We start from the raw sequence: 16,450 nt of genomic DNA, 5'->3' as shown, positions 1-16,450 counted from the left end.
ATTTGTAGAATTTAATGTCTGAAAAACAAAATGGCTTCTTTCAAAATACTATATCAAGAAATACTGGCAAAGTAATTCAGATATACAAGGGAAAAAAGACTAAAGAAGATCTACCCCAGGATTCCCACACTCAATGTCAATGAAGATTGCAGTAATGTAAGAGGGAATATAGTCAGAGTTTATGAAAAGAATTAGCCTTATCACCCACGGCCATGAGCCAAAGGCCACTGAAGTCAATAGGATTCCTTCTACTGATTTCAATGAGGTTCCCAGTGCCTTCTGGAAGTCATAGGCTTGGGAGGAAGAGGAGAAACTCATAGAAAGTAAGTGGTGATGGCACAAGAAAAATCCAAGAATCTGGCTTAAACTAGATGATAGGTCAAGTACTGCAAGGAAAAATCAGCACCAATACACAGGAAAAACACCGAGTGACTGCAAGACATTTAGTCACTGCACCTTGCGTATTATTCAAGAGAAAATACTTCTTGAAATAGATTTTTCCACACACTACGTACAAAGGGGTTTTCACTGGCTTCCTTTCAACTTCTTCAATTAACTTGAATAAGCTGGTAGAAGAACTTGCTGGAATTTGATGGTTTTTGACTCCAGCCCAGATCTCCAAAAGTCGACCATTTTCATCTTCCCATCAAAAGAGCAACAGGAAAAATAAACAATTAATATTTCATAACTGTGTAGTAAAAAACAGAAATATTTTTTGTAACTGCACAATATCTTACAAGTTTATGCAAAATTTCAGAATCAACCATTGGGTAAAAACACTCTCATCATACTTGTTAGTAAGGGTGATAATAAAACCTAGTGTTTTGTCCAACAGACTGGTGGTCAGTGGTTTTTAAAAAGAAAAATATATGATGAAGGAAGAAGAAAATATTTTTTAAAATTAAGATTTAAGTGTAAGAAAATCTCTAGGAAATCAGAATCTACTTGAGAGAATCCAGTGTTATTTTCTTACTTCTCTTTCATTGTAGCTATTTCAGTCATGATCTAATATCTTTGATTAATGCCCCCTTAATATTTCTTGCTCATTCACTTCAATTGTTAATCCTTAGTCTTATATTGTTTATTTGGCAAATCAAAATGGTGTGTCCTTCCATCTCTCAGCTGCTGAGTTTGTTCTTTCATTTTGTGATGTGTTGATAATAACTGTAATAAAGTTTTCTTCTGACAGAAAAAAATAGATAGTCTGGTAAAAACTAGGGCCAAATTCTGTGCTGGCTTAATTTCACAGAAGTTGAAGCCAAATACAAATCCAGGGGCAAGGTGGGAAAAATTATACTTTCTGTAGTTCAGCATACAAAAAAAGCAGATTGAGAAAAGTAATGATCAGAGGAAACCCAGCAGTCGCTGAATCCCTTGCACAATTTCAAAGAAAAGTTAGCAAACATGCATAATTCTGCAGAGGCCTTAGGTACTCAAAGTTTCCAACCCTCATGTAGATGAAGCTTGCCAAGAGTCTTCTTTTACTACGCCACGCAAACAACAGAGCTAAAACTGTCATTTGTACTTTCAGTTGGGAGATCACAACTTGAAAGCCAGCTTGTCTTCTCAGCAGGCTGGAACAGAGAGTTTGTGCTCACTATTTCTAGTAAACGCAAATATGGGGAATAAATATTTCAGTTTCCTTGAACATCTTCTATTCAAATTGTGAGAAAAAGAACAAAGACACAGTTTAACCTTTCCAGAGGATTCATTTTAAATAACCTCCTCTGATTTGTATTTTTGAAAAGCTATAACAAAGCTGTCATATTTTCTGAAATACTTATCTAGATACATTCATTTAACTCCACAATGCTGTGGATAGCCTTGACTTCCATAGAAAGGATTTTAAATAGAAGGTTACAAAGACCAAGTGAGTTTTAACTGTCAACAGGAAGGTTTTCTTTTCTGAATACAGAATTTAAATGAATGCATTGATTGTGAAAGGGCATAGATTGGCAGCACTGGAAAATTACGTCTTCTCTCTCTCTCCAAATAAAACTACAGAACAAACTTTATCCCTTCCAATTTATCCTAACACTGACCTGGAGAGAACCCTTCTAGGGCTGAGAGGAGAGTTTTGTCTCTATTCAATCCCTTACCTTTCTGCTAAGACTGCCAACAAAGACCAGTTAACATTCTCTAAATATGGGACTGAGACCATCGACTCATGTACACAGGCCACAAACAAGCTGTCAGATGCTTATAAATTTTGGTCATTAATTACCTGGATTTAACTGTGAAAAATTGTATCCCATTATTAATCTCCTTAACACAACAATCCCACATTGTGAATGTTTCTAACTATAATGACTTTCCACTTTGAGATTTTGAAATAAGACTAGCGAATTATGTGCATATATAATATTAAGTATGGAATTCAGAAATGAAATAAAATTCATAAATTTTTAGGACATTGGTCAAAAAAGTCTGTCAATCTATCAAACTCTTCATTTCTTGAGATGCTACCAGTATGATAACATTGCCTATTGCATAGATTACTTACATATAATTGTTTTCTGAAAGTAGGATGTGTGTAGATCCTGTGTGTAGATGTGTGTACATTTGTACCTTTCGGTCATGTGCAATGATTTCTGTGGCAAGGCATCAGAAGTACAGCACACGACAAATTTCAAAGATTCTACAACCCATTTCCTTTTAGGTGGTACTGAGTGGTACAAGGCAAAATTATAGGCCTCATAAAAGACCTTGAACAAAAATTATCATAACTGTCAAAGGAAAATTTAATTTAATGCCATGTTTTGGTATTTTCATTCTCTATTTATAATTATGAAACATTTTTATATGGCAGAAAATATCTATAAACATGTTCTTACATTCAGAAACCTCTCCTTCTTCATTCTGTAGCTGGACATGAAGGGTGATAGCAGACCCTTGGATTACATCAATAACTTCTGGGCCCAAAATTACTATCTTCTTTGCTTGAGCTGCAACATTAAATATATTTGAGTTCTTCTCTTATTAACAGACTTAAAGTGCTCCCCCTCCTTGAAAGAACCATTGCTCTGGAGCATCTTTTATGATTTTCTCTCCCAAACAGATTGATGAATGGCTGGTCGTAGACCTCAGGCATCAATAGCCTTACAAATTGCTTATACTTTCATTCTAGATCTTCTTCTCATTGGTGGTGGTAAAAGATTTAAGCAATCCCTTTAGTGGCTATAGGCCAAACAAAATGTGCAGAAACAGAGAGAGAGAGAGAGAGAGAGACACATACTCTCTCTCTCTCTCTCTGGTCCTAATCTAACTCCTATTGAAGTCAATGGGAGTCTCTCTTCATTTGTTGCCACAGGATGGGGATCAGCTCGTAGTGATCAGGAGAGGGATACCTCGATTCCCAGCAACCACAACTTCAGATCCCAGGGAGGTTAATTTAGCACTTCATCCTTCAGAAACAGATGCACTGAGTTCCATTAAATTTTCTGTGTGTGTGATAATTTCAGATGAGAACTTTCAGATTAAATGGTTTTATCTTTGTGTCCTAAATCAAAATTTCCCTTCCACACCTTCACTGAAGTATGCTTTGTACCATTGGCTGCCTCCTTCCATCACAGAGATTGATGCATTTTAGTAATGTTTTTTATATATCATTTGTGAAGAACTTTGGGATTATGTGTAAAGCACAATTAGAAAGCAGAGGTGTGATTTTTGCACTAGTGAACAAATATGTCAGTGGATCAGATATCAATCTGAAAACTGGAATGACAGTTGTCTAGGCTCTGTTTTGTTTACAATGCTTGTTATGAGACTGTATCATAGGGGACAACCTTCCACCAGCAGGGGAATAGGCTAGTTGACCTTTGTTGCTCTTTTCTAGCTCTGATTTTTAGGAGTGGATTAACCTTGTGTCAGTTTCAGATTCCCGGAAAAGTGAACAATATTAATGTGCATTTCACAGAGTCAAAGAATTAAACCAATCCTTTTCCATCTTACATGCGTCCAGGATTACCCTGGCTAGAGGTATTAAAATGTATAACTACGTGAAAGGGCCATGTATACTATTTTTTCCTACCTATACACACAACTAAAAATTTCATCCAAGCTTTTATCATCTCAGGTCTTGATTACTGCAACATCCTTCTCTTTGGCCCTGACAAATGCAACCTTGCCCTGCTCAGATACATTCAGAATGGTGCTGCAAAGATCACTTCCCCATCCTGGTGCTTTGACCATCTCCCCTCTTGTTGCATCCTTCCTCTGCCTCTCTCATCTCTACGGCTTAAAACATAAGCTACTCTTCTTCACTTTCAGTGTCCTTCCTGGCCTATCCCCACCCCGCCTATCATCTCTCATTCACTACCAAGATGTCAACTCCTGCCTCTGATTTGCACTGTGCCAGTTTTCATCATTCACTTGTTAAATTTTCTAACAAGCAGCTTAACACTTTGTCCCATGCTATCTCTCATGTGTAGGAGGCACCCTCCATAAACATCTGCAAAACTAATTCATTATCCCCCTTCAAAACTCTCCTTAAAACTCTCCTTTTCCATGATGCCTACAAAAATCTTGACATTAGGCTGCTGGTGTGCGGAGACAATCGTGCTGACCAATACTGTCTCATATTTTCCTTATATTTCCTCTTCTGTCTGTTACCTATGTGTTGTCTCTTATCTCATACTTAGACTGCAAAGTTTTTGGGGCAGGGACTGTCTTTTTGTTCTGTCTTTGTACAGAGCCTAGGACACTGGGGTCTGCTCCATGACTAGGATTATTATCATTTGTATTACAAATGATGATAATTCTACAAATTACAGAACCCTGCTTATTCTCTTCCACCAACCCATTTCAGATTTCTTTCATACTGCCCCCCACACATGGAACACCCTCCGCAAACAGCTCCAATAGGCCACTAAATTGTCCTCTTCAAATCCTTTCTTAAACCTACTTCTTGTATGATATTTACAACTAATACCAGAAGGGTGGAGGAGCAATCAAGTATTGATGATGTGTACCTTTGAAAATGCTGAGAAGTCAAAGGCTGGATGAGTGATCAAAGGGGATTCTAAGGTGCTGTAACTATGCTTCACACAAGAGATGATTTCCTCTACCCTAGATCGTCTCCCCTTTCCATTGCAAAATGAGTCATGGAGGTAATTCTGTAACTCTTTCTAGAAGTCTGACACCATGAGCCATGTGCCTCTCCTGTGCCATATCCAGTCCTCAGCTAGAAGAGGAGGCTAGCCTGACTCATGGTCTTTGAAAGAGAAAAATGGAGAAATTCTAGGGGTCTTCTCTTCCCAAACAGCTCTTCTAATTTCATCTTCCATCCAGCCCTAACATTCTATTAGGTTTTCAGCAAATAAATCCTCTTACATATTGCTACAACCATTTCCAGTTTGGAAACCATGATACATTATGTTCTAAAAGCTATCAGAATTTATTGGAAATATAGTACATGATCTTCTAGTTAATTTTTATCTAGGGCCGTTTGTGAAACAGTATAGAAAGCAGCTAGGAATATGCTGAATAATTAACTGTGGAAGAGATGAATTTCAAGTTGTGACCTCTGCTTTCTGAGCAGGACAATTTAATACTTGTTTTTTAAACTTACTATGTTATTATTTTTGTGAATAAGGTAACGGCCTTTAACTCCAAAAACGTATGTGTGATTTGCTTTATAATGAAAAGAGCACGTTATTCTTCAAAAAAGATTCCAAAGTAACATTTTATACTTCATTGTGATTCTACATTTAATTTGAATTAATAGCGTCCCCTCCACACACACACACACAAATGTGCCACTCAAACAGCTACCGCTTTCACTCTTATGAACTACATGTTCCAGGCAAACTGAGTGCACAGAGGAGGCTAACACTATAGCAGATCATATTAATCAACAGAGAGACAGCCAAAGCATTATGTTGAAGTCTTGTTAATAACTGGATAGCATAATGAATGAACGTACCAGCAGGGTAGCCATTGATCCACAGTCCATCATAGATGACACCAGAACAATGAATTTCGGTGCCCTGTCCATTGAACACATCATTTCTCCACTGTCCCTTCAAATAGAAACACATTGATTTCAAATTTGCAACACAGGCTACTTTATATCGAAGGGATTATTCCAGAGGGTTCTCAATAGCCAAGTGGGTGGCCCTCAAGGTTCTTTATAAATACCCTTCCAACAGTTGTGTGAACATGTTGAATGGGGGACCACACAACAGTCAAGGATTACGTGGCCCTCCACAGTACACCCTCTAAAGAAAAAGAAGAATCAAGTATTTCTTGCCGAAGGTTTGTTACAGTGGGGCGCTATTATCAGAGGTGCTTCTGTGAAGAAATTACATTGCACTTAAATGCAGAGAATGAGTTACTACTTGGCACATGCAGAATGATGCACCATTTCCTATATAGATTGTGAAGAGTGACATACTGGGACAAATTCAACCCCAAAGATTTCAATTATTTACACCACTGCTGAATTTGGCCCAAGATATATAATATTATACACATAAAGAAAATTATGTTTGCAAAATCAAGCACTCAAAAGTTAGGGAATGCCACAACTGAGCTGCTGTGCAACCATAATTGGACCCCTGGTATGCATGCCTTATGATAAAATCTTTAATTGCAAGACCAGATATTATTTTTCCACAGGATCTCTGTCTCTTTCAGCAACTGGAGATCCACAGCACAAAGTAACAGTATTAGGCTGTCATCTTCTGCGTGGGCCAGCACTAGAGGGGTATGAGAGACAGACACCCTTTTCTAGTGAGTTTCACAGCTATTTGCTGACAATAGAAGAATGGTGAGACAGTCTATCATAAGGGGAGCAGGAACTCACACTTGCAACACACACAGACAACCAAAAGTTCAAGTGTGGGAAGTGAAGTGGTACTTATATAATATTTGCCAATAGCTATATGTAGCGTTAAAAAAAAAAAAGAGAGAGAGAGAGAAAGTATGTGTTTCAGGTTCTCTCCTGCTCTATGGCACGGACTCCTTAAACTTAGCAGGGTGTTAGGAGCTGGAGAATAAACACGTTTTAAAGTCTCATGTGATCTCATTTCTGCTATGCTGATCCACTGCAAATTAAAATTTATTTTATGGCAGGTTGTTCAATTTCTGGCTCTGCTGTATGATAAATGGAGGCTGCACAAAACAAAGTGCTACTATAACTCTAAATTTGTCTAAGCCACCTTCAAATTCCAGATGGATTTAGAGGTTAGACTTCTTCCACTCTTTTCACCTTTAGCAACTAGTATCCAAATAAGAGAACAAGAGTGAATGAGCACAGGCTGTTAAAAACAGTTCTGCAGAAATATGCTTCTGCAGCAACTCACTTTATTCTAGTTTTCCCATCATTATTTTAAAGCATTCCATGGAAATAATTTGAAAACGATTTGCTTCAGAGTATAATTGTTACAAAGCATGGAGTGAAAGTTTCATGATGGACCAGATGGCAGGCTCTTCTGTTGTCCCACCCTATTAGCAGGTGTTGAAACCCTGCAGGGCAATGCCAGCTTATTTTTGTTGATTCGTTGGTGGCAGGTGCAACTCATTAACTCCATTTGGGACAGAGAGGTGGGAGTAGCTCTTTGAGCAAAGAACTGGGTTTTAGGACAGAGAAATTTCAGTGGAGAAACTACAAGGATATCATTCTTGGAGAGAAAGCTTAAGTTTATATATTTGTTAATATTAGCTGAGTTACCAACAACTACAGATATCAGGAAGGAAGTATGTTTGGACTAAATACGGTCTATGTATATAAACTGTATGTATATACTGTATAGAGAAAGGTAAACCTGATTACTATATACAAATGTAGTTATCAGAACTGTAGTTCTGGGCCTGATTCTGATTCCTTACTCACACTGAGTAACACCTTAATTCACAAGTAGTCCCACTGAAATCAATGGGACTATTTATGCGGTAAAGTACTTACCATAGAACACGAGTTAGAATGTGACCCTTTGCTCTTGTATAACCAGTGCCTCTCTGCCTATGGTTAAAATAAGCAGCTCAAAGAAAAGATATAGCAATCATTTAAAAATGCTGAATATGCCAAAAACCAAAAAATCTACTTCTTAGCATGACCACATTTAAAATGGTGCTCACACTTCTAAACATTCACTAATACATAGTATGAAAGATACGATACAGAAGTGAATTCAATCTCTGAAGCAGTACTGGGGCAACCCAGTAACTTCAGCACTGCTATGTTACTTTCAGGAGAGTTAAAGACCATGATTAACAGAAAAGCAAGGGAACAAGTTGTCACTCAATAATGACACAGGCCTGTGGGGATTTGGCAATGATTCAGATTTAGTGTTTAGCCTTCAGAGGGGAAAATTATTATTATTGCAATATAGATGTATAGAAGAATAAATCATTTTAATTGTAAAAGTGTGTGTGTGGGGGGGGGGATGAGATAATATTATGCAGTGGACTGTTCTGAAAAAATTTCACCATTTCTATCAGCAGTGTAGTTCCATCCCAGGTAGCCATGGTGGTAACTAATGTAATCACACTACGAGCAGGCATTGCCATTTTCACAATGGTGTCATCTACACCTGCTCTGAGGAAGGCTGGATAACACAGTCATTAAAATGTCAGTCAGCCAGCCACTCCACGCTAGACTAACGTAACCACTACCACCAGCAGAACTGAACTGGTGAATGGTGGGAAATCTGAAGTTTAAGAGGTTTCACAATAACTAGAAACTAATCGGTTTATTGTGATGTATTGAAATAATAGACTTTTATCTTACTTTACTACATGCAAGTGTGCCATCGTGATGGGGTGTTCATCCCACACATACTGGGAAAGAGCTAATATGAGAACCCAATTAATCTTCCTACTCACACCTGAAGGGTGGGCTAGGCCAAATTAGAGATAGAGCCCAGCTGGGGGAGAACAGGGCTTGTTTCCATAAAGATCTGGGTGAGGGAGCAGAGAGTTCTTCCCTCTGTCTAGTATGCAACCTGAAAGAAGGCTGAGAAAGCCAGCAGAGCAGTCATGCTACTCCAAGGGCAAGCTAGAAGCCTGACTGGAGACACGGGCCGTGAGGAGACGTAACCTGCCTCAAACCCTAAGAGAGAGAATGAGCATGCCAGCCCCTGGAGAGTGGAGTTGTCGAAGGCATAGGAGCTTGAGACAAGGCATGGGGGCAAACTGTAGTGGATGAGGTACACGTATGAGGAAGAGATGAACAGCTGAGCCCAGCTTGTTTGAAGGCTTGATTTTGTTTACATTTCTTTTGGACTTTGGTAGAAGACTCTGTGGCCTGAAAGGTGCATGATTCGGCAAAGTGGTCTGGCTGGAAGGCTTGGACAATCTTATGGCTGAAGTAGACCAAAGGATAGTAGGGGGACACTGAGACAAAACTTGCTGCAGTGCAACAGCCATCCAGGAGGGAGTGTGTTGGGGCAGCAACTCTGCCACAGCCATAGAGTTCTACTGTGTTTGCCTCTTTTCCCAGCAGCTACCAACAAGCAAGATTTTAACACTTAAAAAAAAAAAAAAGGACTGTGAAAGTAGCGGGATATGTAAGCGTTCTTGTGGCCCATCATCCTCATCCATAAAGGTGCCTGCCCACCTTCTACCAACAGTCACAAGTGCTCTCTATTTGGGTTACCCCCTCTTCTATGTAATTAAGCCATCTCTTTCTTTGATTTGCCTTCAGCCTCTCCTTGGCACACTTCCTTGTATCATCCTCTCTTCCAGATGGCATAAGGATGGGAGATAAGTGTTGCTAAAAGTTGCTTAGCAATGCAACACATGCAAGGTTTGGAAATGCTGACGTTCACAGAAGCGCCATCCACACATCACGTGTTGATAAGGACAGCCAAGAGCGTGAACAGCCGGAGCCACAGAAGGGCCCTGAGGAAAACAGCCACCAGTCAGCCAACCAGCAAGAGAAGGGAGGAAGAGGTAGAAAAAAAGAAACAACCACAAGTTTCCAGACGTGGGATATATTGTGTTGTTTGTTTTTTGTTACCTTTTTGTTTTTAAGTAAAACTCACCGTTCATTGATCTCAATAGGTAGCTCTGCTTTTAAAAAAAAATTATTAATTTTTTAAACACAATAAGACCATTTTTGGTACCATTTCCATCAGTCTGCGGAGACCAAAAAATAAACAAAATAGTTCCCGGTTAAGAGTAAATGATCACCAGGGAGGGTATTTCTCAGTTAACTATCAGATGAAGAAGGGCCCTTATCCTACTCAGGCAGTAGTAACCAGAATTACAATCTGATATTTTTATAATACCAAAGATTTTTTTAAAGTTCAAATTGAATGTATTCATATGAAATCTATTTTAAATGGAAGTAACAAATATGTTTGATAAGTAGATAAGAACATTTAGCACTTGTACAGAGTAACATTTCCACAGCACGATGTTATAACACTAATCCTCATAACATCCTTGTGAAAGAGGTGTCACCCCCATTTTCCGAATAGGGAAATTGAGACACCAAGGTTAAGAGATCTGCCCTAGCGCACCACAACTCAGAAATAGCTAGCTCCCATTCAACAAAACTTAATCAATGGCAGAATAATTGCATTAGTGTTTTTTTGTAATCTACTCAGGACAGTTGAATGTTGTACAACCTCCTCACTGACAGAACATTTTGATTAATGTGCAGATTTTCTGTTTTGATCTAGGAATTTTTTTTATTTTTGATACTAATTCTTTTCTGCAGTGGTGGGTGGCGGAAAGGTATCTGCTTATGAATAAGGAAAAGGTGTTTTCAATGAATCTCAAGAAACAAGTACTTAATTTTTTTATTTCAGGAAGCAATTTCCAGTTAATTGATGGTGTTTCCATTTCTAAATGAGTAGCTATTATACTATTATTATAATTAATTTTGGTTACTTCAGTCTCATCTTGTATGCTACTGACAGTATATTATTTCCATATGATCTAATTTGATTGATAAAAGCCCAAACATCTCCATTATCAAGCTTCAATCCATTGATGAGACATTTTCATTTGTATAGGAGTTTTCTTATTTAGTAGGCTAATATTTCTTTTGTCCTTCAAACAATGACTGAAGGATGCATTGCTTTAAAGGATTCTGTCATTAAGGGACAGATACCCAGCTGGTGTAAATTAGTTTAGCTACATGGAAGCATGCGGAGCTACAGCAATTTATACCAACTGAATATTTGGACCTTTAAGTTTAGATACTTCATGACTTATTGTACCTATCTTCCTCTTCTTGCAAGCTCTGTTTGGCAGAATGTTATAATTTATCCACAACAATTCCAAAACCTACACTCTTAGTGGTAATTGATTAATGGCAAAACTTTTCATTTTTTCCCAGCTGTCAAATAATTATGGCACATCATCCTGGAAAATTATTTAAGTTATATTAGTCTAACTTAGATGATAAAACTGTACAATGTCCATTTACCAAGCAAGATATCAAGGTTTCAACTGCATTTCACCCTTCCATTAAATAAGGCAATGTACACAATATTCCTTGTATTTAAAAATCAATAAATATGGGGGGGGGGGGGGGGGAGTAAAATACTTCATTGACAACTTCTCTACAGAAATATATGGGACCTGGCAGACTCCCCACCAAGCTCTCAATATAGAAAACATTTTAGTGTCCAAAACTCAATTCCCTTTCCTGAAGTTTTAACTTAAAAACATCTGCCATAAACTTTGTATCTTAAGTTTCCTTCTTAGCTGGCTGTTCTAGAGGTTTTTCCCTGCAGGAGCACCTGTCTCACATCCTGGCCCCTGTCTGGCTTCAAAGACTCTCTATGGTTTATCTTCCTGAGTTGGAACTAATAAGACCTGACTGTTAGGTTGAGTAAGCAAAATAGCTTTGCTTCTCCGGGTAAAATGCAAAATATTTACCATAAGACCTCATCCTAATCTATTGTATGGTATATACAAATTTGAGTGAACTGAAGGAAGGGGGTGAGGAAAGAGCTTTTCCTGGATTACTGGTCTGTATTCCGACACAATTATTATTGGTTACACCCTCCTACTGTCTTCTTCTTGTGAATATTGCATCATGCACATGCCTTTGATTGTAACATACGGTTACGGAGCATTAGAGAGACTGCACATTCATATGTTTGGAAAGTGCTGAGCACACCGTTGGCAGTACTGGAATACAAATAATAATAAAAAGTTATATTCATGAGTGAAGCAATAGCCAGTGATGCCAACAGCAATTTCAATTTTTATTTACTTAAAAAATGCATTGCTACTTTACCACTGCTGACATTACTGATCTAGGTTGTTCTAATTGCACTCATCACTATGTTACCTTAGTGTCAAACTGGGGATGAGTTTTTACTGTATCTATACATTCTCTGTTTTCCACAGGTATGTGGTATAAATCAGAACTACTGAAATCTGGTAATTTAAATATCAACCAATTAAACTTAAAGAATCTGCATAATTACTGAGACTATTACTCTTCAAAACAGATAATGAAACTCAAATGGATCTTAGAAAAAACACTGCAGGTGAAAAAGCCCATAAGGCTAGCCACCTGTTTAGCGTAGTTAACAGGTGTATCAAACAGCAGGCCTTCCTCTGGGAAAGAAGACAAACTAAACTCAGCCAAAACACACAAAGAAGCAGCAACAGGGACAGAATGGAACACAGCATCTGCTTACTGGGACCTATGCAGCCACCAAAGAGGAATCATAGGTAAGAAACACTTTTCATGTGGAAAAATAAATGCTTTAGTTCATTAATCCATGCAAACTTCATATGTATTTCATTATATTGTCTCCCAATCTCAACTGTGTCCACACATTCACATGTTCAAACTGAATTCATAAGAATATAGGTCAATGATGGGAATTTTTATGCCTTGAAGCTTTCAATGCTCTAGTCTCATTATAGATTCTTCAGTATTCCAGTTTAGTTCCCGTGCTCTTACCTCTTGGCAACATTCCTCCCCCAGCGTGAAATTAGGTTATCATCTGCATAACCATAAAAACTGAGTTATTTTGCCATTAACAGCTTCCTCCGTTAGTGTGATCTTAACTACTGCTTGTTCACCTGATGTTTAATCAAACTGTTGGCTGAGATAGCATATTTGGATTTTTCAAAAATGTTTATCAGCGGATTGACCCAACCTACTTACTAATTTCTCTCCTTCCAAGGGTTGTCCAAAAGGAAATCCAGCTGTCATGTTATTATAGATCAAAAACACAGAGCACAGACACACTAAACGTAGCATCCGTGCCCTTATTCAATCTGTTCTTTGACGCTTCAAAAATACTGCCATGTAGAAGTGCTTCCTTTTATATACTAAAGATTGAAATATTTGTCCATGCCCTTATTTTCCTAAATTGGTTATTTTATGACTGTGCTGATTTGGCTTCTTAGATCCACTCTCCACTCAGCTTCTTCAAAATATTGTCCCAATAAGGACTATAACCTTTCAAAAGCAACCTAGAAAGCCTACCATCTTCATGAGGAAAGCTGTTGTGTGCAAATTGGGTAAAGTCCTAGCTAACTTGCAACAAATAAAGCTTGTGTACATAAGAGTTTTGAATGCCCAAAGACTACGCCAGGAAAATATACATGCACAAACTTTCATGGGCAAAACAGAGGGTTTTGCTTGATACAGATAAGATTTGTTCTAGCGTCAAGACTGGTTTTGAATCTTTGCATTGCCTGTACACAATCTCTGATTAGGTTTTACAAATTGTATTGCTCGTTTTTTACAATTCACATCTTGTTGAACTCTATTTTTAAGTGTGTATTCAGCATAGCAAGAGCTGAGCTGTTATTGTATCACGATACTATCTTCAAACTGTTGGGGCACAGCCTGCCTTTAGATATCTCAACATTTTGAGAGTAAAATTGACCTCAAATTCTTCATTCCTTGCTTCCAGCAGCAATTGAAAAACCTAGTCTTCAGATATTTTTGTATCTGCTTTCCTAAATTATCTTAACCATATTGTTGGCAGTTTTCTTCCTGGAAGGCATTAAAATACATTGTATAAGAGGTGCTACATACAAAAATATGATGACTAACTGATCTAAGAATATTCAAGCCCCATAATTTTTAATGTAAATAACTACAACACAAACTAATTTTGCATTAATAACTGCCTAAGATATTAAACAGTGGGAAAATATTTGCTGCAGATTTTCTATACACCTTCAACAGAATCTGTCATAGGATAGTTTGTTAAAGCAATTTAGACAAGAGATTTTCTTCATATGACGAACTGAATGTTCATCTCTAGTTTGCCTAGCCCAAAAAGATTAGTTGTAATGTGGAACGAACAGAATGGTGGGGTTAAGGCAGAGGGGGGAAAAAATGAGAGAAACCTCAGGGTTTAACAAATAGCACTGTAAGATGTACAGAGGCTTCCAGCTCAGACAGTTCCTATTGACTCTGCCAGTAGGGAAATTCTTTTCAGCTTGCCTGGAAGTGCCACTTAATATAAATCATAAGGGTCACTGAGTTGAAATGTGACTTGGTAACATTCAAGATGTACACACATAAGATTTACAAAGTGGGTGGTATATTCTGCTAGTTGTTTACATCTGCGCTAAAGCCTGCCCACCAGCTGACAGAGGCAAGAGATAGAAAGGATCCTCTCACCTCTGTAAGGTCACAATGGATAGTCTTAAAATCTATCATCTCTCTATTTTTTCCAATTTGGAATGGAAGAGACAATGCCCACTGTAAACCTGGATATTAAATGAAATGCCGAAGCCAAAGACAATGGATAAGGGTGCGTCCACTAAGATACGTAGGCCTAAGTCCCATTTTTAGGCACCAGTCTGATCCACAAAACTCACCTAATGCTGCAAGTGCCTAAACTCACTCGGTGCCTAGGTTTTATTCCTCTGGGCATGTGTACTGCAGCCTCCCTCTTGGCAGCTGGACGCCTATCTCCTGCCTGAGCACGTATGCTGCTGCCTCATGATAGGCATCGGACTGCCTATCTCCTGCCTACGCTCCAGAGTGATTCACAAACTGATAGAAAGGAGTTCAGCCGTCCAAGTCACATATGGGCACCCAGTTTGGGAGGCAGCCTCTGAGCATGCCTGTTGGATCAGGCCCCTCAGGCTCATTCACACAAAACTGCCCAAGGAGTGGGGCAGGAAGAGCAGCAGCTCTCTTATAATCTTTAGCCCTGTGAATAGGGTGCTTACCCAGGATGTGGGAGACTCCTGGTTTGCATTCCACCTCCACCTCACCCAACCCCTGAAGGGGAGAAGGGTTTTGAACAGGGATCTACCACCTCTCAACTGTATGTGCTAATCACTGAGCTATAGGGTATTCTGGGGTGGGGCTCCCCCAGTCTCTCCTACTTTAATCCTCAATTACTTGGGCAAGAGATCGTGTTAGAATGACTCTATAACCTAGGGGGTAGGGCACTCATCTGAGAGATAACAGACCCTTGTTCAAATCCCTTCTCTCCCTCAGGAGGGAGGGAGGTGACCTAGGAGTCTCCCACATCCTGGGCAAGTATTCTATCCACTAGACTAAATGTTATAAGGGAGCTTCTGCCCCTCTGCTGCCAGAATTGTCAATCCCTGCACACAACTTAGGTGGCCGAGTGCCTGTCTTCTCTCAACGCAAGATTACTTGCATCTGAAGAAGTGAGGTTCCTACCCACGAAAGCTTATGCTCCCAATACTTCTGTTAGTCTTAAAGGTGCCACAGGACCCTCTGTTGCTTTTTACAGATTCAGACTAACAAGGCTACCCCTCCAATACTTGTCTTCTCTCAGTTTCTGGATCACTAGCAGAGCTAAGGGCCTTCATACAGTTGGGATTTAGTCATATATCTCCATGAGAGGAATGGAGCGTCTCCCACTAGGTGGTTTCCCACTTAGCATGCTGGCTTTGATGACTGCAGTCTAAGGTACCTCTCTCTCATTATAGGAAGTCTAGGTCCCTCATTTAGGCTTTGTGGATTGCAGTGTTGTTCCTGTGATTTTTCTAGGCACCTAAAAGTTAGGCATCATGACACTCAATGTTGCAATACCTAAATCCCTTCATTGATCCCACCCTAAATGCCCAAGACAGACAGGGACATGTTTATTTTGCGATCCTGCATAGGAATGAGGCTTTAGGAGCAGTGTGTGGAAAGAAATTCAACTTGCAACTGTGGAAAGATTTGACCATCTGATTGAGCTGTAAGGTCTAGATCACCAGGATGACTTGAACAAGGCTTCTAGAAGACTGAGCAGCTCATTCCTAATGACAAGCCAATCTGTTATAGTTTAACAGTAGAAGAAGTTAAACCCTGATAGTAAACTTAACTAAGTTCCTTAGCTTTTATTGTTTTATAACCACAATATTTATAAAATCTTTAAAGTAGTATGTGTTGGATGAATGCTAATAGCAATGTTGGGATTTTTGTTTGTTTTCTGCTCATTTCATAAACTTGCCTAAGAGTCAATTAAAATGCTGAATTAATCAGCAAAAGTATTGTTGATAGGAAAAATATCTAACAATTCTCTCAAACTATTTTTCTGTT

At 38.8% G+C, this 16,450-nt stretch overlaps 1 protein-coding gene across 5 annotated transcripts in view; it reads right to left on the bottom strand.

The window, feature by feature from the left end:
- Positions 1–16,450, bottom strand: part of MORN1 (MORN repeat containing 1) — a 144,207-nt gene that overhangs the window by 110,515 nt on the left and 17,242 nt on the right. For all 5 annotated transcript variants that reach the window (XM_034753711.1, XM_034753712.1, XM_034753713.1 and 2 more), the window contains 3 exons: positions 5,924–6,020; positions 2,835–2,945; positions 516–639 (listed from right to left, as the gene is read on the bottom strand). In XM_034753711.1, coding sequence (XP_034609602.1) covers positions 516–639; positions 2,835–2,945; positions 5,924–6,020 — 332 coding nt within the window. The remainder of the gene's footprint in view (positions 1–515; positions 640–2,834; positions 2,946–5,923; positions 6,021–16,450) is intronic.

Source organism: Trachemys scripta, chromosome 19 (genome assembly GCF_013100865.1).
Source record: "Trachemys scripta elegans isolate TJP31775 chromosome 19, CAS_Tse_1.0, whole genome shotgun sequence".
Lineage (NCBI taxonomy): Eukaryota > Metazoa > Chordata > Testudines > Emydidae > Trachemys > Trachemys scripta.
The sequence above is the reverse complement of the archived record's forward strand: the minus strand, read 5'-3'. Positions and strand labels throughout refer to the sequence as shown.